General features: G+C 43.5%; 1 protein-coding gene across 2 annotated transcripts in view; it reads left to right on the top strand.

Moving 5' to 3' along the window:
• The window catches only part of LARP1 (La ribonucleoprotein domain family member 1), a 79,591-nt gene that overhangs the window by 32,807 nt on the left and 23,939 nt on the right, over positions 1 to 22,845 (top strand). For both annotated transcript variants that reach the window (XM_018571113.1, XM_018571112.1), the window contains exons 2-4: positions 7,429 to 7,490; positions 8,631 to 8,696; positions 14,816 to 14,975. In XM_018571113.1, coding sequence (XP_018426615.1) covers positions 7,429 to 7,490; positions 8,631 to 8,696; positions 14,816 to 14,975 — 288 coding nt within the window. The remainder of the gene's footprint in view (positions 1 to 7,428; positions 7,491 to 8,630; positions 8,697 to 14,815; positions 14,976 to 22,845) is intronic.

Genomic DNA, 22,845 nt, shown 5'->3' with positions numbered 1-22,845 from the left:
TTTGCGGTAAAGGAGACTAATGTGTAAAGCTGACTTAAAGAAAGTTGTACAATCCAAATGTAACTTGTTAAGGCAGCTAAAGGGAGGGATTAAGTAAAATACTCTCCACCTTGCTTTCCAATGTCTCATCCATTTTGTTTTTTTGTTTTTGCACTTTGAAAAAAAAAATGGCTGCACACCTTCCAAAACTTGCAATCATTTTTGTCCTTTTACATGTATTATGCCTAATAAATTAGACCAGATTACGGTGTCTATAAACCCCTTTTAGAATATTTAAAGCTCTGTTTCTATGTATAGCCTACAATTATATGACCTCATGGGAGATGGCCTATTTACTCATTAATGCTTTCCCTTGTTTCTTCAATGGAAAGTTCCATTAATTAGAAAAGAAATTGTGACCAAAAAAACCAACTTTTTTTTTACAGTTGCACGCATGTGGACAGTGCATAAGCGTCTTGTTTGTGAAAAATCAAATTGTCATGTTTGAAAATGATTAAGCTGAAGTGTGTACTTCAGCCTTAAGACTCCTAATGCACAAAGCTGAACCATTTCCCCGACAGGTGTTTGCTTACCTCCTCTGATGCCGGTGGCCTACCACCTTGGCTAGATGCCAACCAACCTCCATATACACACCCTACCTACATTGCGTTGCAGTTCCTTTTGGCTCCACAGTCAGCAACAATATCTGGCACTTCAACACTTCAGTGGCTTGGGGAATGATGTCAATGGTCCCTCTGCTGACACAACCAATGTCAACATTGGCTGCAGAGGAGCAAGAAGCTGCCTTGGCGCACAGGTAAGGCCCGGTTCACACCTGGGCATTTTGTAGCGCGTTCCTACGCTCTGCAAAACGCTCAAACACCGAAATCCCATTATTTCCTATAGGTATGGTTCACACCTGGGCGTATTACAGGCCGTATGAACGCGCTACAAAACGCCCTACGCCAAAGAAGTACAGGAGCTTCTTTGGGGCGGTGTTGTCGCGCGTATCCATTGGGATACAGCCAGGTAGCCCTCGGAAACGCGCGTTAGTCGCGCTGGTTTTGCCACAAATCGGGCGACAAATGCGCATATTCGATACGCCTAGGTGTGAACCCTATCCTAAGAGGAGTATATGGGGTTGGGGGGATACACTTTCTGTAGAATGACATGTATGGACATTGTATAAATATCTACCTGAAATACAAATGCTCATTTTTGGTGGACTCCCCCTAAATGGAAGGAATAGGCTTCAGCAGGCACTAGCATTCTTGTTCTTAGTTTGTGTGGATGTGGGTTGTTTATCTAATTTTGGATCACCTCTGACCTTCCTTGTGCTAGGAACGGACATTCCTAAGACCACTTGTGTCCTGAGCGGTGTATAGCAGCACATATTGGGGACAATCGAGTTTGCTGTACCACATTGCTGGATACAGCACAGCAGTGGACAAACTCATTGCAGGAAATGCTAAATAAAGTCAGCAATTTTTTTGGGTTTGCATTACTTATGAGGAAGCTTATTTTGTGGCTTCTTCAAAGCAATGATGTTTCAGCCGTCATTGTACAATTTTTAAAAGGAAAAAACCCTGACTGGTGATGTATTTGTTTTTTCTTGGTTTCCGTTTTTTATAAATGACAAGAAAACTCAATCTAACCTGTCCACTGTGGCTTGCGAGGCATACACTGTGTGTGAGATATAAAGAGATTCTGATCATCTTGCCCATAAACCTGGGGTACAATAATTGTCTTTGACTTACAAGTGGATTTGGGTTCCAGCTCATTCTGCCACTGCAGTTCTTCTAGTCCTTAGTGTCATAGTTGGCCTCAATGACCAATAAAGAACTGTGGGAGGGGCATGACCAAAAGCCAACTTTAGTTGAGATCATTATTTCCTTATTAGAATATCCTGGATTTCGGGGTAATCTTAGAGATAATGAAGGGAAAATGCAGCCACTGACACTTGTATCTGTTGTGGTTATAGGTTGGCTTTAGGTACCTCACACTGCATAGTTGTCCCATAGTCAGGATGAATGGACAGGCTGGCTGTTAGACTGCCTCCATTTTTAGTCGTTGATGGAAATACTATCGGCATTCTTCTTGCTTGCCATCAGCTTTAGATTCCACTCAGCTTGGCAGGGAGCTATGATTATACAAACATCAGCTTTGGCAGTAAAATAAGCTGACAGGAAACTTTTTAAAGTAATGAATTTGGACAACTTGGCATTATCAGCTGTATTTCCATTTTTGTGACGATTGCTACATTTTAGGAAGGATTTCAGCGGTAGGTAAATGACTATAGCAATGCTTGACTGCTGCAAATGCCATTTTTCTTAGACCTCTTTGTTGGTGTGATTGACAGTCACATGTTATCCTAAGAACTGCCCTCTAACTCCTAGATTGGTCTGCCTCATGCCAGTATTGTATATTTGTCAAAAGGCGCTTGCTGAAACTTATTATACAGTTTATATAGCGCCAACAGTTTGCACAGTGCTTTTCAATATCGGGTAGACGTTGTTGCAATACAATTCAAGATGGTTAGGATGGCCCTGCCCGTGAAAGCTTACAATCTAAAATGGAGAGACAAGCGATGCAAAAGGTGGTAGCTGTGTGGGAATGAGTTGTTTAAGAAAGTAATAGTTCAGCCTTTAGGTGAGATCGGCTTCCATGAGGAGATGAGTGTTCAGGGATCGGCTAAAGGCAGTCAAAGTAGGAGATAGCCAGACAGGTTGGGGTAGGGAGTTCCAGAGCATGGGAGAGACTCTAGAGAAGTCCTGGGGGCAAGCATGGGAGGAGTTGACAAGGGAGCTAGAGAACTGGAGGTCTTGGGAGGAGTGGAGAGGATGGTTAGGGTGATGGCTTTGTAACTGGTTAACATTTAGAATTTAATTCTTTGGGCAATTGGAAGCCAGTGCAGAGATTGGCACAGGGGGGTTGCGGAAACTAAGCGGTTGGTTGGTTAGGTGAATGAGTCTGGTAGTAGCATTCATGATAGACTGAAGGGGGAAAGCCTGTGTAGAGGTAGACCAATCAGGATGAAATGAATATGTGCTTATCCTGATAAAAAGAAAAGTAAGTCAGGGACCACATCTAAGGACTGAGGCTGCAATTTATGACATTTTTGTCTTTTACTCCAGTGAGGATGTTTGTAGTGGTGGTTAGGGCCGCAACTAATGATGATTTTCATAATTCGCTGGCCGGTTATTTTTCCCCCCTATTAATCGGATAAAAAAATTACGTACCGTCCCTAATTACAAACAAAAATACACAAAGTTTACTTCAGAATAAAACTGCGTTCACATTTTTTGCAATCGCACTGCACTGGAACACACAGCATTGCGGTACTGTGCGTTCCAGTGCGGGCGTTCACACTGGGTGGGAGGCGCATTTAGGGTGCCATTGAAATTAATGGTACTGCAACGCATCTCCTGCAGCAGAATTTGTCTGGCCAAAAATGACTTCCCACCTTTTTATTTTTTTATTTTATTTAATAATGGTATTGTAAGCACATGGCGCTTGAATAGTCAGGGAATGACAGCTGCCAGTGGCAAGATTCGCAGACGGCAGCTGAATGTAAATACAGCAGGTAGTGGGCTGGTGCAATAGCCAGCCTGCTATTGGCCATTTCAAATTGCAATAGCAGGCTGGCTATTGCACCCGCCCACTGCTTACTGTGCCCTCCTCCCAGCATGAAGAGAGCTAGGGGATCCAACCAACTAATCGATAATAAGAATAGTTGACAACTATTCTCGTTATCGATTAGTTGGTTGCAGCCCTGGTAGGGGAGTTATACTGGACATAGGGAAAGATGTGCTAATGTGTACTTTTTATACTTTTGAGTCTTATGAAGCTTATCATTCTATTGATTGGAATTTTCATCAAATTTGTGTCGCCTATTGTATAAACTGCTCTAGCTAAAAGCAAGTAGCTTCATTTGCATTTTTCAGCAGTGCTTTGCTAACCTTCATTTGTTGTCCATTTGTTTTGGCAGATGGTTGTAAATTATCGGGCTTGTTCAATCGGCTATGACAACAGTAAACTGAAATCTGGGTCTAGCAATTGCTGCTGTTTGCAGGGCACTATTGAATGATTCCTTATGTTTAGGATGCTTTCTTGACAAACCTGTATTTTTTTATTTCTTTTTTTAAGGCCTTGTTCACACCAAATGCAGAGCAGATCCGCTCAGGTTTCTGCACACGCAGTGCAGTGACTTGTGCGTTTTTTTTTATGCGTTCCGGGCTGTTTCTAGTTTAACACTGGCTTTCAGTGCTTTCCAGGCATTTGCATGCGTTTTTGGTGCGTTTGCATGCGTTCCAGAGCAGCTAAAATAGGGCTTGCTGCAGTTTTTTCACCTGCCCTGGAACTGCACGCTGTGATGTAAACTGGAGCAAAAAATACCATTTCGAATACATTGGACACAGTTTTGATCCGGTCTGCACCTGCTCTCTGCGCTTGGTGTGAACAAGGCCTTAATCCTGTGGATCTAGTGTGTAAATAGCACATTGTATAACATTTTGTCGGACTTTAACGCTAGTAACATGTGAGCCATAGCGAATATTTCATTGAGACTGCGAAGCTGGTTCACCGGCTAGTATTGTACTAGCAATCTGGTCATTCTTTCTATGCTTGTCTAAATCCTGTCTAAACTCTCTAGGATTGAGTCATGTTGCAATTACAGTAGACCTTTACCCCCTTTCACTAAAAATCACATCAGCATACAGCTCTGCAATCGTCTTCCATTCATGAAACATATTTTCACTTTAAAATTTCTTGTTTGCCAATGGAGCCAGCTTCAGAAAACCTTTAGGCTCCAGCTGTGTATTTTGGCTACCTGGCTCCTGGGAATTGTCCAGCGCTGGCTTATACTGTGTATGTGCATTGGAGTGCTGGTATACACTTCTGATTTTAATGCTCATTAACCATCATGTACGCAAAGTTATGGAGCCAGGCTTAGATCCACTTATCTAAATGACAATACTGCCCCCTGTTGTATTACTTTATCTTCATGTGTAGAATGAGGATTTTATGAAGAGTGTGCTGTGCTATTCTGCTGCTTATGTTACCTTAGAATAGTAATGAAATCTATTGTAACATTTATACCTGTTTAAGGTGCATTTAAAAAAACAAAAACCTTTTTGTAGCATTTTTAATGGAGTTTTATCAGAACATTCAATGCCCATAGGCAATTATTGGTTTTCACATGTTGAGCGTTTTACGTAGGAATGCGCTCTAAAATGCCCAGGTGTGAACCAGGCCTTAAGCTCCAACTACTTGGTACTACTACTTGGTGATGTTTGCTATAAATTAGTCTGCCCGTATGTCTGCATTTTCCATAGTTAATGCCCAACTGCAGGCTGCTGTCAAATGTACCTGTGCAGTGGGACCCCCTCGCTCTGGATGGATTAAATGCAAATTTGCCTGGGGGTGAAGGAATATGTACAAATACATACCTGTTTCTTGCTGCCCTGGCAGCCAGCTCTGCTCCTCCGGTTTAACACTCCAGATTGTGGGTGGGTTCACTCTATCCTCGTGTACAATGCAGGGACTGCTGGTCCTTCATTGGACATGAGATGCGACCAAAGTAAAGGGGGCTTTGGGGAACCAGTTATATGGAGAGGAAGCCTGCAGGAACGAAGATTAACCTAAGTATTTTAGGGCTGCAACTAATGATTATTTTCATAATCTATTAGTTGGGCAATTTTTTTTTTTTTTATAAATTAAATACCATCTGTTTTTAAAACAAAATAGTGTTACATACAAGAAGTTTACTTCATAATAAAACTGCATGCACAATTTTTGCAATCGCACCGCACTGAAATGCACAGCATTGCTCTACCAGGCGATCACACTGTGGGTGGGTGGCGCATTTGGGGTATGACTGAAATGAATGGCGATGGAGCAGAAAAGGTCGGGCCGAAACTGCAAATTACTCCCCCTCTTGTCATTTTTTTTTTTTTTATTGTATTGTAAGCACATGACACTTGGATAGCTTCAGCCGAGGAATGACAGCTGCCAGTGGCAAGATTCAACAGATGGCAGCTAAATGTAAATACAGCAGCGGGTTGGTGCAATAGCCAGCCTGCTATTGGCTATTGCAATAGCCAATAGCAGGCTGGCTATTGCACCTGCCCACTGCTTGCTGTGCCCTCCTCCCAGCGTGGAGAGTTGACAACTATTCTCATTATCGATTTAATCACTTCCAGCCCTGAAGAATTTGTACTTATTCTCCACCCACCGTGCAAAGTTAAATGAGCATTTAATCCAGACAGTGTGAGGGGAACCCCACTGCATGCTTAAATTTAACAGCAGCCTAGAGTTGGGGCTTTAAGTGCACATGCAGCTCACACAAAATGCATGATGAGAACATTAGGAAAACGGGAAGGAGCGCAGCTGACTGGCACAATGTTTGGATGGTGAACAACCAGGGATTAATAATGGGTGGAGGTATATTTTTATAAGTTGGACCGTGGTTGTGACCACTTCTGATGGTATTGGTGTGGGTTCAGTGGAGGGACACTCCTGGTGATGTGGTCGCGGGGTCTCGCTGTTGGCGATCATTGCCATTCTCTTGTCTGCAATATCATCCATTGTGCAATGCCAGCAGCTTCTTTTTTTTTTTTTTTAGTCTTGGCACAAGCTCATTTGCCATGAAGATTAATGGATCTGCATAAACACGTGTTATGTTCAAATTAATTCCAAAGGTACCTCATCTCCCTAGAAAGTGCATCTAAAAGAAACTGAAAACCTTTAGAAAGCTAAAGGCAAGCCAGCCCATATGTTTCCACATCTGAGGAAGCTGTCATAGCAACATGCAGAGAGCATGGAGGCACACGGGACTAGAGTAGGCCTGATGTATACATCTTTCTGGCTTTAAGAAACTGCTGGCAGAACTGGTTTGCCATGAGGAATCAGCACGAGGGCAACCATGCATATTTGAGATCAGACAATTGACTGCTGCTGTACAACTGAAAATGTGTTTTGAGGCAGAACATGTATCGGTTGCCTATAGCTATTTTTTTATTTTCTAAAATTATACAAAGGCTAGGTTAACACACATGCCAAAGAGGGACGCTAGGTGGTGGTGGTTTCAGCACTTGCCAAGAATCCCTCAAGCACCAGGTAGTTCCGGATGTACTCCCCTGCATGTGGCATTACATCGCACTTCGTTGTTATTGTGTGCAATATTCAGGTCATGCTAGGTGGGAAGAGCCAAGCTGAAAGCTTATGGTATGTTTGAAGGTATTTATGAAGAGGCTGATTTGCTCTAGAAAAAAAAAAATTGTAGGTGGAATGTAGTTGCTATGGTCAAAACAGACGTGCGTCCTCTTTGCAGCTGGTTGCTAAGTCCTAATGTTTTATAGTTTGCTGGTAATTGACTCTTTTTGTTTTGTTTTTGGGTAACCCAGAATATTCAATTCCTGTTCTAATGGGTTTTTTTTTTTTCCTCTGCAGACCCTCCAATCCCTGCCAAGGTGGTGAAGGCCGGTATTCCCCGAACAAGACGAGGCAGCAAGGTAATGTTTTGATTACAATACTACTGTCTATCCTACAGTCTTACGCTAGTCAAAATTTAGTTCAGTTTTTCAGCTAAACATTCCTCTACTGCCCCAATACACTATTTTAGTGATTAGGTGATCCTAAGGCTCTGTTCACACCTAGGCATATCGAATATGCGCGTTTGTCGCACGTTTTTACCGCGTTTTTACTTGGCTGTATCCCAATGGAAACGCGCAACAAAAACGCTGCAAAGAAGCTCATGTACCTTTTCAGGCGTAGGCCGTTTTGTAGCGCGTTCAGACGGGCTGAAATACGGCAAGGTGTGAACCATACCCATAGAAAACAATGGGATTTTTATGTTTGAGCGTTTTGTAGAGCGTTGAACGCGCTACAAAAAGCGTGCTTAAAACAAGTGGCGATTCTAGTAAGTGCCTCTCGGCCTCCAATCAGATTAATGCTTACCTTGAAAGCGGGACTGGAATTGGTGAGGAAAGTAACACAACACAAGGTTAGGTACACTTGCATATGGACCCATATGAAAAGCAGCAGCTGCGGTCATGTGGCAGTCAGCGATCACCACTCTTTCCCTCCGCTCTGGCTGTGGAATGTCCTCTCATCCAGTACAATTGGAAAACAAAAGGGAACAGAGCGCCACCTCCGTGCGTAAAATCGTTTATTAGGATAAATAAAACAAGGGATAAATGTACTCGCAAGCAAACGTTTTCATCGGGCTTTAACAACAAACAAGAGGCCACACTGTCTGTTAACCCACATGGTATCGCCTCTGGTCACATCACCGGCCGCAGTCAGCCAAGATTGACGCATTTCAGGGGCAAGCCCCCTTCATCAGAATGCTTATATGTGGTGATGTCTGTGTTACATGGACTGATGGCGCCTGTGGTAGAAGAGGTTGCGGGGACCGGTCGTCTAGCAGCCAGGCAGAACTGAGGATCAGGTGATTATATGTTTATTTTAGGGTCTGGAGCAAAAGCACTTAATTCTTGCAATGTGGGGGTAGCAAGGGTTTCTAAAATGAGTACTTTAAGTACAGTTGTGTGCTTTACATATGTGTATTATGCTCCAAAGAAGAGAAATAGAAATGTGTATAAAGGCTCTAAATAGAATGATCTATTAATTACTTTTTCCTGTATCTACAGGTTGGGGATTTTGGTGATGCCACCAATTGGCCGACCCCTGGAGAGATTGCCCATAAAAGCACGCCGGTAAGAAAACTGACTCCATTCTCACATTCTAACTTGTGCACCATACCCCGGTGCCTGTGCATACAGACCATTTTAGTTTTTGCTGTCGGTCCAGACTAACTTGTTCAACAATGCAAAGGGAACCAATGGCTTGCCAAGTGCAGTAATACATAGCAAACAATCTTTACTCTCTTCTGTAAAGTTGCATTGAGTTACTGCACATTACATATTGATGTCCTGTTTTAATGTTAGAATACAGGGCAGTGCATGTGCCGTCTGGAGCAATAACCTTATTGGACAGATGTCTAATAACCTTCACAGTCCTCCTTTTTTTTTTTTTTTATTCGAGTTGGTTAATAATTTATGGCGTCTTAGCAAATTCTGCATCCATTTGGAAAACCACAAACTATTTACATGGGACATTTTAAGAAGACCTAAAATGTGTATATAGCCTTTTTTCCCCCCCAAGTTTACGATGGCGTTTGAAAGAGTTAAAAACCCTAGTCGGCTCAGTTTGTGCTGTCCTGTACCATTTGGGGGTGTTTCAGTTTAAATCCTGTCCAAGCAACGCAACAGGAAGTTAGAAGAAAGTTAGAAATAATGCATTTAAGAACGTAACTCTGGAAGCAATTGCCAGAAAAGGGCAGGCAGATGGCAAACGGTTAGTCAGCAGTTTTGCGGCTGACCGTTTTCTAACTTGCCTTATTCTGCGCTGTGTCCCTGTGTGGAAACCATCATGGAAGAGGCAGAGCTTTTCTTCCCTATGTCGGGGCCTCCAGCAAGGAGAACATTGAACAGCACAGAAGTGAAATCCCCAAACCTCACTCTAAATCTCCTGAGACTAGTAGTCAGACAGCAGTGCCATAGATCTTTGACTTCAGATATGCAGCTATAAGGCTGTAGGGACAACTGTTTCTACATGTTCACTACAACTTGGCAAATGTTAAGTTTTGAAGTTCAGGTCCACTTTAAGGCCCTATTCACACTAATCGACATACCTTTGAAAGCGGATCCGCGTGGCAGGGATAGCGCGACCTTCACCATCGGGCTGCATAAATAGAAACATTGCGCGACATCCGCCGAAAAAGGGTCCTGCAGGCGTGACCGCAACGGGCGACTTGGAGCTGTACATTAAGACAGGTCCATTGAAAATCAATGGCAAAAATGCGCGATATCGTGGCGGAAATCCGCTCAGTGTGAATGGGGCCTTAGACTGCATATTTAAAGGAGAACTATGAGGTGAGTGCTTTTCACTCGCTTCATAGTTCTAGCCGACTTGTGACAATGAAACTCACAGGTCGGCTCAGTAGATCGGGAGGTGAGCGAACACATACCGGCGTTCGCTCACCTCTCGATCCTGTCACCGCTCTCTGCCTTGACAGGGGAGGGGCTGGATTCCCCCCTCCGATCCACCAGCGCTGACTGGCGGAACGGACAGGGGAGGGGGCGGGTACAGCTGGCTCTGCCTTTAGATAGGCAGAGCCAGCTGTCAGTCACGCAGCTGGGCGGATCCAGACATAATTGTCGGGATCCGCTTCAGCTGCGGTGTCTTGTATACCGTGAGCAGCAGCTCGCGGTATACTGAGCCTAGGGTGACGGGAGGACGCTAGTTTGTGTCCTCCTGTTACCCTAAGGAGAACTATGGGGAAAAGCCCTAACCCCATAGTTCTCCTTTAAAACACCAAAGTTTGTTTGAGAACTGTTGGGGATCCTTAGCATCTGCAATGGATTAGCAACTTCAGCGCGAAATTATAGCTGATTTGCCTACAAACGTCAGGTGGTCATAATAATCAGGCTACTCAGTGTATAATATTAATACTGTTGTGGTTTCTGTGCCTGCTAGTGAGCTCATGGAATGTTTCTGAAGTAGTTGCGGGAATTTAGCAATTTGGGTGGCTTTACAGAAGAAACAAGGCTTTGCTGCACTGCAACTACAGCACTTTTTATGAAATGCTGCTTGATGTGCATGAAGTCTGGTACAGTGTTCTCCTAAGTCTGCATAGTCAGAACTGGGTAACAGAATTGTGCATTGTAAGATGTGAAGCCCAGTGTTTGAATGTGGAATGCACAGGACTACACGAAGTGTTCCATGCACAGAGAAGTGCTCCCATGTAGCTGTGACACCAGGAATAGCACACAGGGTCCCCCACAAGCAGGATTTCCATTTAGGGCTGCCCTCCTCCTGCCAGGTCTGTAGCTGGCTTTCTCTATTCTCGGACAGCCAGCCGCCCGTGCAGCCAGCAGCACTGCTCTTTGGGTGACGGCTTCACCTCGCCATTTATTTTTAGGCTCCCAGGGTAGAGTAGCCTGGCTTGGCACATGTGCCGGTTTCAGATTTCATTAGCTCTTTGAGGACACAGGTAAGGGAGATGTGTGGACATTTTGCTTTGAAAGAGAAAATCTGTCTTTTAAGCTGTGAACCATAATTTTCGGAGGTGGTGTCACTCAGCCTTTGAGGTGTGTGTCAAGTTTCATTTTGACACTTGAATATCATTCCCGTTCTAGTTGTGTTTTTGTCATAGCATAAGCTTGGTGACACGAGGCTTTTTATTTTAAGATTTATCTGCAGATTATGCATCCTCTTACCTCCTAGGACTAGATGGATTATTGGGCCAGACTACATTATAGGAACAGGGACTTTCAGGAATGAGTATGTCTCAGCTTGAACCATGCTGTTGAATGGCTTGTAACTGTGGCCCTTATTCTGGAGCAGTTTACTAATATTGAATTGATTGCACACACAGGGATTAGTTGGTCTGACGGTTGCAAGCTCGAGGTTCGCTTTGTGATCAGTGAACGTTTAGTGTGTATGTTTCATTGCATCTTTTCAAGTTGCTGTGTCGTTTTCCACTTAATTAAAAACTCTTCACCCAAAGTGGTATTTCAATTTTTGGCATCTTGAGTGTAAGCACCAGGTTATTTTATCTCTCGGTAGCACTGTTGGCAAGATCTTTGATCTGCTCACTGCTTTGGCAATTGAAAGGGCATCCGGGATCCCTGTTTGATTTTTATTTTGTTATTTTTAGGTTATGCAATCCTATTCTGTGTACAGTTCCCTTTAACCACTTGCTGACCGGGGTGTTTATACCCCCTTCCTGGCCAGGCCATTTTTCAGTATTCAGCGCTGCAGTACAGTAGTGATATTTATTCCGTCATGCAACACTGTACTGAGAGAAATGTTATACAATTTTTTGGGGACATAAAGCTTTCTTTTGGTGGTATTTAATCACCACTGGGGAGTTTTTGTTTTTTTTACTATACAATGAAAAAAGTACTGAAAATTTTGAAAAAAAACACACATTTCCCTACGTTGTTATAAAACATTTATTATTACCCATATGTTTGGTAAAATATAAAAGACGGCATCACGTTGGGTAAAAAGACACCAAACATGTCAAGCTTTAAAATTGCGAGTGGCCCCGAAATCGCGAAAAAACTAACATACCCAAAATGGACCATAGACGCTTTAAAAACCTGTCACCGCTCATCAGTTTAGTGTTATCAGTAATTGATGGCCCTAGAATTATTGCTCTCACTGCGACGTTCGCGGCAATATGTAACGTGCAGCACAGTGGATGCAGTCGTCGTTTTCGCATGTAGCCGCACTCAACGCATGTTTGCATGTCGTGGGGCGGGGGACTTTTTAAAAAAAATTGCTTTTCTACGTGGCTTAATTTTTTATAACTAATTTTTTTCACTTAACTTTTTTGCTATCACGTAGGTGGATAACAAGCCCCCTATGTGATGGCCAATTCATATAACGGCAAAACAAACGACAAACGCACTCAACAATTTGTTACCAGTTATACAGTAAGGTACACACGAAATGGGCTTTGAACAGTAGAACAGTAGAAAGGCATCATGGCACACTCACAAACCAGCATGTCCTTAGTGGTGAGACAATTCATATAACAGTCCCTCTTTATAGACACATCAGGGGTCTTTAAGACCCCTAATGTCACCTAGGGACCCCAGAGAAACTCATGAGAAACTCCGGCTTCTGTACCAGAGAGTGACAGAGGAATGCGGAAGTGATGTAATACACATCACTTCCTGCATTCGGAGAAGGAGATCAAACGGAGATCGCGTACTGATCTCCGGTCACAGAGCTGCTGGGCCCGGGCTCACGACGGGCATAGCGGAGCTCGGGATCGCCCGCAGCAGCTGAGAAGGGGGGCGGGGGCGCGACCTGCACGCATATTGCAAGCGATCGGGTGTCTCTACAGACGCCTGAACACTTGTATTTTAAACAGCATTCGCTGGCTGTTTACATTCCAAGCTGATTTCCCGCTTGTGCGCGTCGCCTAGTGCCGGGCAGGATAGGACGTTCAAAAACGCCCACCTGCATCCAAGAAGCCTCTGTCTAGCCATTTAATTACAAGAGAAGTACCTGCTGGCACATCTGATTGCTTCCTATTTTTTAACTTAGACTTTATTCTTTGTTTCACTATATACATACTCTGAAATGTTTTACTTGGTGCAGATCTACTTATGTCAGCACCACCTAGCTCTTTCGCATTCTAATACTCTAGTGAGATATAATTGACTAGATTGCCTTGTCAAAAAATGTCCCTGTTCCTATGGACTTCTGAGTATAGGCTCCTACTCGGAAAGTCCATAGGAAATATTGGAATTGCAGAATGCTTCTGACAGCCCTGCTGGGAATGGTTTGATCTAGTCAGTGATATCTCGCTAGGTCTGGTGCACGCGAGTAAAGCTGGCCATACACCTATAGACTATTGGTCAGATGGTAAAAAATGCAACAGATTCCTCCATCTACACTAAACTGTGTGGATGGAGGAATCTCCCGCTGGGCCAAGATTCAGTATCTTGCTAGTCGGCCCCGCTGGCTGTCAAAATACCTGAACAATCTGATTGGATGCAGGCATTGTTTAGGTATTTTGACAGCCAGCGGGGCCGACTATCAAGATATGGAAGCTTGGCCCAGTGGGAGATTCCTCCATACACACAGTTTAGTGTAGATGGAGGAATCTGTTGCACTTTTTCCATCTGACAATAGAAAATCTGCAGATAATCTATAGGTGTATGGTCAGGTTAAGACTGGCGGGGGTGCTCTAAGCGTAACTGCATCAGAGTAAAAATTACACTTTCAAGTAGAACTCCGTCCCAAGTATTTAGTTTTTGTTTTAAAACTATATTGGCATCAACACAAGGTAAAAGGTGATGTGACATGACTACAAGCATAAGTGCTTAGACCCTATTCAGACCTTTCCAGTCTGGTACATTCATGCATGCATGTTAACTCAGTATGTCGCATCAATATTGGGCAGCACAGTGGTGTAGTGGTTATCACTTCTGCCTTGTAGCACTGGAGGTCCCCAGTTCAAATCCCAGCAAGTACACTATCAGCAAGCAGTTTGCATGTTTCCTCCTGGTTTCCTCCCACAATCCAAAGACATGCTGGTTGGTTAATTGGCTTCTTTCTAAATCGGCCATGTATGTGAGGTAGGGACCTAGGATTGTAAGCTCCTTGAGGACAGGGATTAATGTGAAAGAGCACTATGTAAAGTGCTGCGTAAATTGTCAACGCTGTATAAAATATCTGTAATATTTTTTAAATGAAGGTAGCCCATCCATCTGTAAAGGCTATTAGTACCGATGTGTTATCGTATCCAATGCCATGTGTAAGGTAGTGCCCTACTGTGGGCTGCCATTCTTAATCTTAGACAAAAATTTGATCCATGAGTTATTAAATGATCTCCAGCTAAAAAGCACCCACCAAAAATAAAAATTACACCAACCCTAATGAGGTCACAAAATTAATATGATGCCATTAAAGTAATTCAGTGTATCCTAGAATGATGATTAAAAAAAACATAATTTCAAGTCATCCCTGATCTGTTATAAATTGGAGAAGGGAGCACATGTACATATTTATAAGGTGAACTAATCATCTATCTATCCATCCTATGATTTTTTATTTTTAATGCTTGGGGAAGGGTCAGAGTATCTGTCCCAGGAAATGTCCTAATGGGACCGCAGACAGGTGTTTCTTTTTTTTTTATTATTATTATTGTTGTTAACAGACATTCTAGCCCCCATGTTTAAAAAATAAAAAGTTCCACTCAGAAGTTTCAAGTCTGCTCATTTTTGTTTTCTACGTTTTAACTTCCTCACAGCCGCCTCAAAAACTACAACCATCCAGAAAGTCTTTTGGGAAGAAGGAAATGAAGGAAGAAAGTGCAGATGGGAAGGAGAACCAAAGAGTGAAGTCAGATGAGTCTAGTGAGGAGAAGAATGGGGACGACGATGGACAGAGATCGACTCATAAAAAGAAAGGTAATGTTTTTGTTAGTTCCGCTGCTTTTTAAGGGTTTAACGTGCACTGGGCCTTTGATTGCCTTCTGTTCAGTGTGTCCCATTTACATTGGCCAGAGCATTCCATGGAAGGGTCACTGAGCCTACATTTAGCTCTGCCTGAACTCCATTCACTCTGTGCAGCCTGCTGTTGGTCTCTTTTCACCCATCTCTGGTGTATAGAAAGTGCTTTTTCATATTAACCTTTTTTATTTTATACTAGAAAGGGCTTTTATACAGTAAATTTTATTGTTAGATCTTAACTACTTGGGTGATTTTTTTTTTTTTTTTTTTTTTTTTTTTTTTTTTTTTTTTTTTTCCTAGCTCTGTCTGACTTTTAAAGTTGACTGACATGGATCACAGAAGAGCAACAGTTGTAGTAGTTATTTACAGAATAATTTGCTCCTACGGTGCCAACTACACACAATTACAGTACTGTGCAGTTATGTGCTCAAACTAGAATTGTCACCAGGCTAAGAATTTTTAAATATCATATTCTTATGAAGCATTATTTGGGCTTTAAAAAAAAGTTCTCACCGACCTCTCTAGTTGTAGACACTGGAGTTATTAATCCTCAATGTTTACCAGAGAAGCAGTAAGTTGTTGGGTCTCGGCACTCTGCCCTCCTCCCTCTTCTTGTGCACCCGCTGTTAGTTTACATTACAGAAAAGGAGGCCGGTTGGCTTCCATGTCACTGGGAAGGACGAGCAGAAGGAGCCAAGCTGCTGAAGAAAAAGTGAATGATTTAGCATTCATTGAGGTACACTGGAATTGAGAACCTGGGATATACTGCAGCCTACAGAAGGAATTAGACACTGGCAAACAAAAACTGCCAGAATGGCTTAGTTTTTGTTTTTTCCTTTTTCTTCTTGCTAGTCTCCATGAGGATGGTCATTTTTTTTCTTTCTCTGCTCTGCGGAGACAAGTCAATAACCTTTTCTGGATCTGCGTTTACGTAGCACTAGCTTCGGAGGTCGCACCTGCGCTCTACTGGATGTTTGCTGGGCTAGCCTGGACTGTGATCTTCAAGGCACTAGGCTCTGCATTGAGGCACTTCCCAGACTTGAGTGTACAGTCTTATTTATCTGAGTGTCCAGAGCCTGTGGCACAGCCCCAGGAGTGACACTGTCTCTGAAGACTCTCGTTAGGCAGTGTGGGCCAAGCAGCAGGCGCTACCTTATTACCAGGACCACTGGGCATCATTTGAAATCCCTGCTTGCAACAATTAGGACACCAGCCCACCATTGCAATAAGATTATTTTGAACAAACCACCTTGTTATTCAGACATGTAGGTTTCCACACCAAATTTATATTTGCTCCATCGGAGGTTAGGCACCCTTCTCTATCGCTGCCAGGTGTGCCCACAGTTACAATGGCCGCTGGTGCTCTGTCCCCAGCTTCTACTATGCACGACACACTCAGCCCTCTGCAGCCACATTCACTTCTGCTGCCAGTGCCAGTTAGTGCTAAGCTGTCACCAGCTAAGTTTGCTGGTGACAGGTTGCACGCAGCCCCGGTGAGCAACACAGAGTATGTAGCTTCATATTATTCTGCATTGTATAATGTATTGCTGGGAGGCAGTGGCAAAACTATCAGAGTGGTAGCGTTTACAGCTGTGACTCGGCCCTGGGGCTCCACCACTGTCCTTAAACCATTTGTCTGTATTGTTTTAGGAATACTGTCACCTCTCACAAAAAAAAGTATCGGTGAGTACCCTTGTCAACTTTTTTTTTTGTCACCTGTGTCCCACTAGGGAGAATTCCCGCATGTGCGTTCCAGAGCGGTAGCTGCTGGAGTGAACCGCGTTCGTTATGAAACTTCTAGAAACGTTATGAAACTTCTCCCCGCGTTCAGGGGCGGGAGGGGGCGTGGCAGTGCATTGAATTCAATGGCACCGCTTCCACGCAAACGCAAAAAATAGTGCTAGCAGCTACCGATCTGGAACGCACACACTTTCGGTGTGAACAAGCCCTCAGTCCATAACGGACAATGTAACACTGAGGCAGTCGCAAGCCACTGCCATTATTCCAAGGATGAGAAACCATCTCAGCTCTTTTTGACAGGGTTCACCCCACTTCAATACTTGATCAGTCTGCGGCTTCTACCAGTTCGGTCTCCTTTATGGGCCCTAAGACTGGCAAGACCTTACTGGTGCATCCAGTTTTTCAAGACTTTATTTTTGGAGACTGGAAGAATCCTGACCAGCTCTTCACCCATCCCAGGTTGGTGTCAGTCTGACTGGGCTAGAACCAGTGAAGGGATCCAGTGTCTTTTCAAGACAATCCTTTATTGAGCACATGCAGCTCATGTCCACAGTCCTGAGCTACTGTGTAGTCCAATCGTCTCCCATCTTATTCCGTATAAGACACCTGTCAGTAAACATGCAAAGGACTCTTTGGCAAAAGTGCTGGCCTGCAGAACCGGCATGCAAAAAACAGCTGCTTTGCATGTACTTTGAGGTACTGCATCCCTTTCGAGCTGCTCTGGACAACCCTTATCAACAATGTCACCAGGGACAAGAATACTTATCTGCTCCAGCAGAAAGAGTGTTGGGCTCGGAAAGCTCATCCCTCTCTGGGTGGCAAAAATAAAGTTCTATTCATTACTTCCAGGCTTCAACGTTTTTTTTTATAAATAATCTTTCCAAAGTGGGGAGATGTCTGATAGCCTTTGCAGGTATTTGGACAGCAAGCATCTTGGATGCTTGAGTTCTAGAGATGGTGTCCAGGGGCTACAAGCTAAAGTCCTAAAGTCCTACTCTCGGCTTTTTTCAATTCATGTCTTTCAACCTGCCTGTGTCACCGCACAGATCGGCAGACCTCCATGCAGCTCTCACGGGACTTGTGTAGTACCCAGTACCTGTGGTGGAACGATTCCAGGGATTCTTTTCCAAAGCATTCACAGTTCCAAAAGCTGACATCTGCTCCACTTTTGATATTAAGCCCCTAAATGTCTTCATTAAAGAAAAACTCTGGGAAAAATAAAATCTTAACCCTAAAGGCTAAAGGGACCGGCATAGCAGCCAGCCAGGAGTATGGTTCGGGTCAGTATAACTATTGTTTTAGCTCCCTACAATGTAGCCCCACTGCAAGAGTTATGATTTAATTTGCCCGGTGTTCTTCATTAAAGCCCAGAACTTCCATGTGGAATCCACCAGATCATCATGTATTCTCTCCATTATAGAGACGTTCTGGCCTCTGTGGACATCATGCTTGTCCCCATTTTTCCGGCACATCTGCGATTTTCTTCGCTCTGCTTTGGTTCCCCAGCACTTAGTTTCTGGCCCTGCCATTTGGCCTCATCTGCACTTTGAGTGTTTGCTAAGGGTGGTGACTCCTGTATTGTCCTTGCTGTGCTTCCAGGGCATTTCCATTGTGGGGTATGTGAAAGGCAGCCTGTTGAGGGAACAGTTGGCACAAATTCTGGTGGATAACATGGCTTGAATCATCCTGACCTTGCAAATATTTGGTTGGATCCTGAACCTTTTAAGAAGCCAGAGCTGGAACCAGCATCATAGTTTGGTGTATCTGGGTCTTATTCTAGACACAGAGAGAAACTTCAAACTCTTCAATCTCAGACTCAGACTTTTCAGTCCAAGTGCTGCTCAACTCTTCACTTTTTGCAAGAGAGTTCTGGCACTGATGGTAGCCTCTTTAGAGGCAGTCCCATTTCCCAGTTTCACTCCAGACTCCTACAACACAACATCCTGTCATTGTGGGACAAGTTGGTCAAGCCCTTGGACAGACTGATTTCGCCTGACAATGAAGACCAGGTTGTCCCTGGCCTGGTGGCTCAGGAATCCTGCTATGAATGTGGGAAGTTCCTTCATTTCGGTCTCATGGAAGATCCTCACAACAGATACCTGCCTTTCGGACTAGGAGTCCTGGTGTGAGGGACTTGGACATTGGAGGAATCTTGTTTTCCAATCAACATTCTGGAAACCCGCAAAGTTTTGTTGTACCTGCATTACTGGGACCCCGACTGGTGGGTCAACCAATCAGGATGAAGCCTAACAAAGTGGCGGACGTGTACCATTAGGGATGCACCGATACTGTTTTTTCGCTATCGATAATTTATTTCCGGTACCCGCCGATACCTTAAGTCCCAATAAGTACGCTGGGTGGCGTGCAGTGACTCGCCGTCCAGCATCTTGATTAGCGGGGAAGCAGTCTCCATGCTGCCTCATCACCAAGTGACGAGGAATCATGGAGTTGTCTTTCTGGCCAATGAGAAAGCTGGGGGGCGAGTCACCTGGGACTTCAGTTATCGGCGGGTACAGGAAAATAAATTATCGATGCAAGATAGATTCGCATCACTTTTATTTCATACTGACTTAAAGGTGTTCTAAACCCTCTGTTTTGCCTATATCTGCCTATATCTACTGCTATCATGCAGTAGATATATGCAAAAAGTTTTTATTTTTTAAAAACCTGCTTTAACAGCGGTTTACACTTACCTTGTTTTTTCGCTGCGAGCTCCCGCTCGAGAATCCAAAACCGTACATGTGTACTCTACATACTAGTGAAAACTTGACTAGTTCTCTTTAAATAGATCAGGCTGATTAATCAGACTGAGGAGATTGTTGTCGTGATTATTTTTGGTATTTTAAGCATAAGCCTGTGAGATTAATCTTTGTGAAATCTCTTGTCAATCTTCAAGTCTTAGGAGGCTAAGCACCTGCTATAGATATTGAACATACAAATATGAGCTTGAGTTGAACCCATGCAAAGGAAAGCAAAAGGTTCATTTACCTTCCACCTTCCTCCAGCAGCAACCATGCTTTTGTGTAAGCTCCACACACCTAAAGACTACAATCACAGCTTTGAGTTTGTTTCCCTTTTACCCCAAACCGACCCTCCTATTCCTCTTTGGTCCCCAGACTTACCTGCTGCTCCTGGGAGCCTGGGACCAAAAACAACCAAACATATCAGGTTGGGGAGTGATGGGAGGAATGTCAGTTTCTCCTGTGAAGTATAAACCCAGAAGTACTCTGCTCTGAGCACTTCCAGGTTCAGTCCCTTTCTAATAACAGTAAGTTCAGAGGAAAAAAAAAAAAAACTAAAGCAAAATAAAAAATATAATAAAAAAAATTGCACATAGGCATGGGAACAGTACATACTCAGACAATTTTGGGTATAATAGGTTGTCACTGTGTCACAGGCATACTCCGTTTTGAGTCTTGATTTTTTTTTTGGACACTGTCTTATCTTTTACGTTTTACAGAAAATGTGGAGATTTCATTGTGTTTGTCTGCGCACTAAAATTAGGCCAAATTTTTTTCAGAAAATATGGGTTTGGCAAACAGTTGAGCTAATCTCATAAAAATATTGACACACAAAAATTGCAACTACCCGTTTTTTTTTTTTTTTAGAAACTATAGAAATGAAACAAAATGTAAAAATGTATGTCATACTGTTTATGTATTTTTTGCATATGAGAGTGAAAAACAAAATAAAAGGAGTCTGGCAGGTTTAAGAGCCCACTGACACTTGCCCTGTGCAGTCCCAACTCAAGAACAAGGCAATTTTCTTTGTCCTATAGCTTCAGTTCATATGAATACAGCGTGCTGGTATGTGTAAAAAAAAAAACCCACATGCGGCTATGTATCACAACCCATGTTGCAGCATGTAAAAAATAACTATCATTCAAGTAAAGAAAAAAGCAATGCATGTTAAATTGCATGTGTGTTTTGGTGTAAATGGACCCTCAGATGGTGACAACTGTTCATTTTGCAGAACCATGGACCGGGTAATCTTACATGGACTTGGGTATTTTTAGATGAAAGCCTAACTCAATGTAATACTTTCTAGGCAGTTACGGCATCATTACACGTATGGGCCATGTACAGTTACCAGAATACAGTATTTTTTGCCTTTTAAGTAACGCTTTTGCATTGCCCTGCATGGGGCTTAGCACAGTTTCACTTTAAGGTTACCTATGTTTTTCACACAACTACTGACTGACCTGCTTTTGGGAAGAAATGTATTTTAATGTTTAGGTTTGTCTAAAACTGTGGCCTGGTGAACTCTGGATCGTGTTGCAAGCAATATTTGCGTAGCAAAGTCAACTTGTGTGGGTGTTGTTGTTTTTTGCCTTTTTTTTTTACATGACAAAAACCTTATTTTCTAACGAACACTTTTGCTATTCTGTCAGGTTGTGGTTACAACTAACTGTAGTGTTTTAGCACCCTACTGTCCCATGCCTTGCACTGATGAGGACTAGTAAGCCAAAACCACCTGCAAGGAGGTTGGGTTAAAGCAGGGGCGCCCACAATTTTTCTTCTGCAGATCTACTTTTCAAATGACAAGCTCAATGAGATCTACCAACCATCCCTCTCCTCGCGCGCGCTCCCTCTCCTCTCCTTTCTCTGCACTGCAGCAGCTTCTCGGGTCTCCTCTCAGGTGCGCTGACCTGTCCTCCCACAGTGCTGGTGTGGCCGACGCTGCAGACAGGGAGAGGTGTCCCACCCCTTTGCGCCTGCAGCGTCTGACACATTCAGCCGCCTTAGCACCGCGGGAGGGAGCTTAGGTCAGTGAGCTGATCACGATCTACCAACTTAACCCCTGGATTAAAGTGTATGTGTAGCCGAATTTGAAGGTTTTCTTTTTTTTTTATTGCCGTTGTGTCCTGGCTAGCTGTACCCTCTTTGTCCTGGTAGCTATTGTCACCAAGACTAGTTTCAACATTTTACAAACAGAACAAATAGTTTGGAAGTCTTCAATTGCGCACGCCTTTTTCTAATAGCTTACACAGGGCTGAGTACTCTCTTCTCACCATGTCATTGCTGTCACAAGAGAGCAAGGGAAGTGAGTAGCAAAATTGGGATAAAGAAAGATGCGCGTTTTTGGTGCAGGATGAGAAATCTGCACCAATCTGGTTAGTTATGTGGGACAGCACGCACCAGGACTGACAACCCCATTTCCCCCCATGGCAACTTTGGGGTTCCTCTCGCTTTGTCTTGGTGATCACATTCACCGATGTAAATAGGTAGGGGGAAATCTAACAAAAAGGCGTTGCTACACAACAGAGATCTGTGCGTTTGATTGGAAACCACTAATATGTGTATGAGCCTGCATGTTAGCATATAAGCTTAATGTATTTGACCTTTCTGCAGATGCAGCAAAGACATTTTGTACGATAAGTATTTTTTATTTTTTTTGTATTTCATGATAATCAAACCTTAATCAGCAGGCTCCAGTTCGTAGCAAAAGTCTAAATCAGCAGGCTCCAGTCCGTAACAAAAGTCTAAACTGAAGGTATACATTTTTTAAAGTAGAACTAAAACCTCAGATTAGGAAACAACACTTATTATTTAACTCCTTAATTAGAAGTGCCTTTGCACTAAGTTTTGTCTTTATTCCCCTGCACAGTCCTCCAAATACCTGTTGATCCTGCTAGTGCAGTCCACCTAATGCAGCTTACTGTCCTGGGGTGGGAGCAATGCTGCACTGAGTTCAGAGCCGAGTTGCCCCTCATGTAGACTATGCCTGCTTGTACTACAGTGGGATGAGGAAGAAATGTTTAATGAGGCGGTGCGATCTTCATTGTTACTGCTGATTTAACAAACCTTTAACCTGTCAATCGGCACCTGGCCACTCCTAGTCATGTCTGGTTTGACATCACTGCCTCTGTTAATAAAACCCTCCCACTGTGAGCTGCAGTGTCTGGAACGGGGTGCATGTGAGACACAAGTGAAGGTGGATTTGGCTCAGTCAGGGAAGATAAAATACTCAGATACTTACTCTGATACCGGAACTGCCGGTCAGAGGAGGGTTCCGTTTGACCAGCAGTGCCGTGAGGGAACATGACCCGCCTCCCGGCTACTTGATTGACTAGGAAGCTGGCTTCACG

The sequence above is a fragment of the Nanorana parkeri genome, unplaced genomic scaffold, assembly GCF_000935625.1.
Source record: "Nanorana parkeri isolate BGI_ZX_2015 unplaced genomic scaffold, ASM93562v1 scaffold1681, whole genome shotgun sequence".
Lineage (NCBI taxonomy): Eukaryota > Metazoa > Chordata > Amphibia > Anura > Dicroglossidae > Nanorana > Nanorana parkeri.
This window is presented reverse-complemented; position numbering and strand designations above follow the sequence as displayed.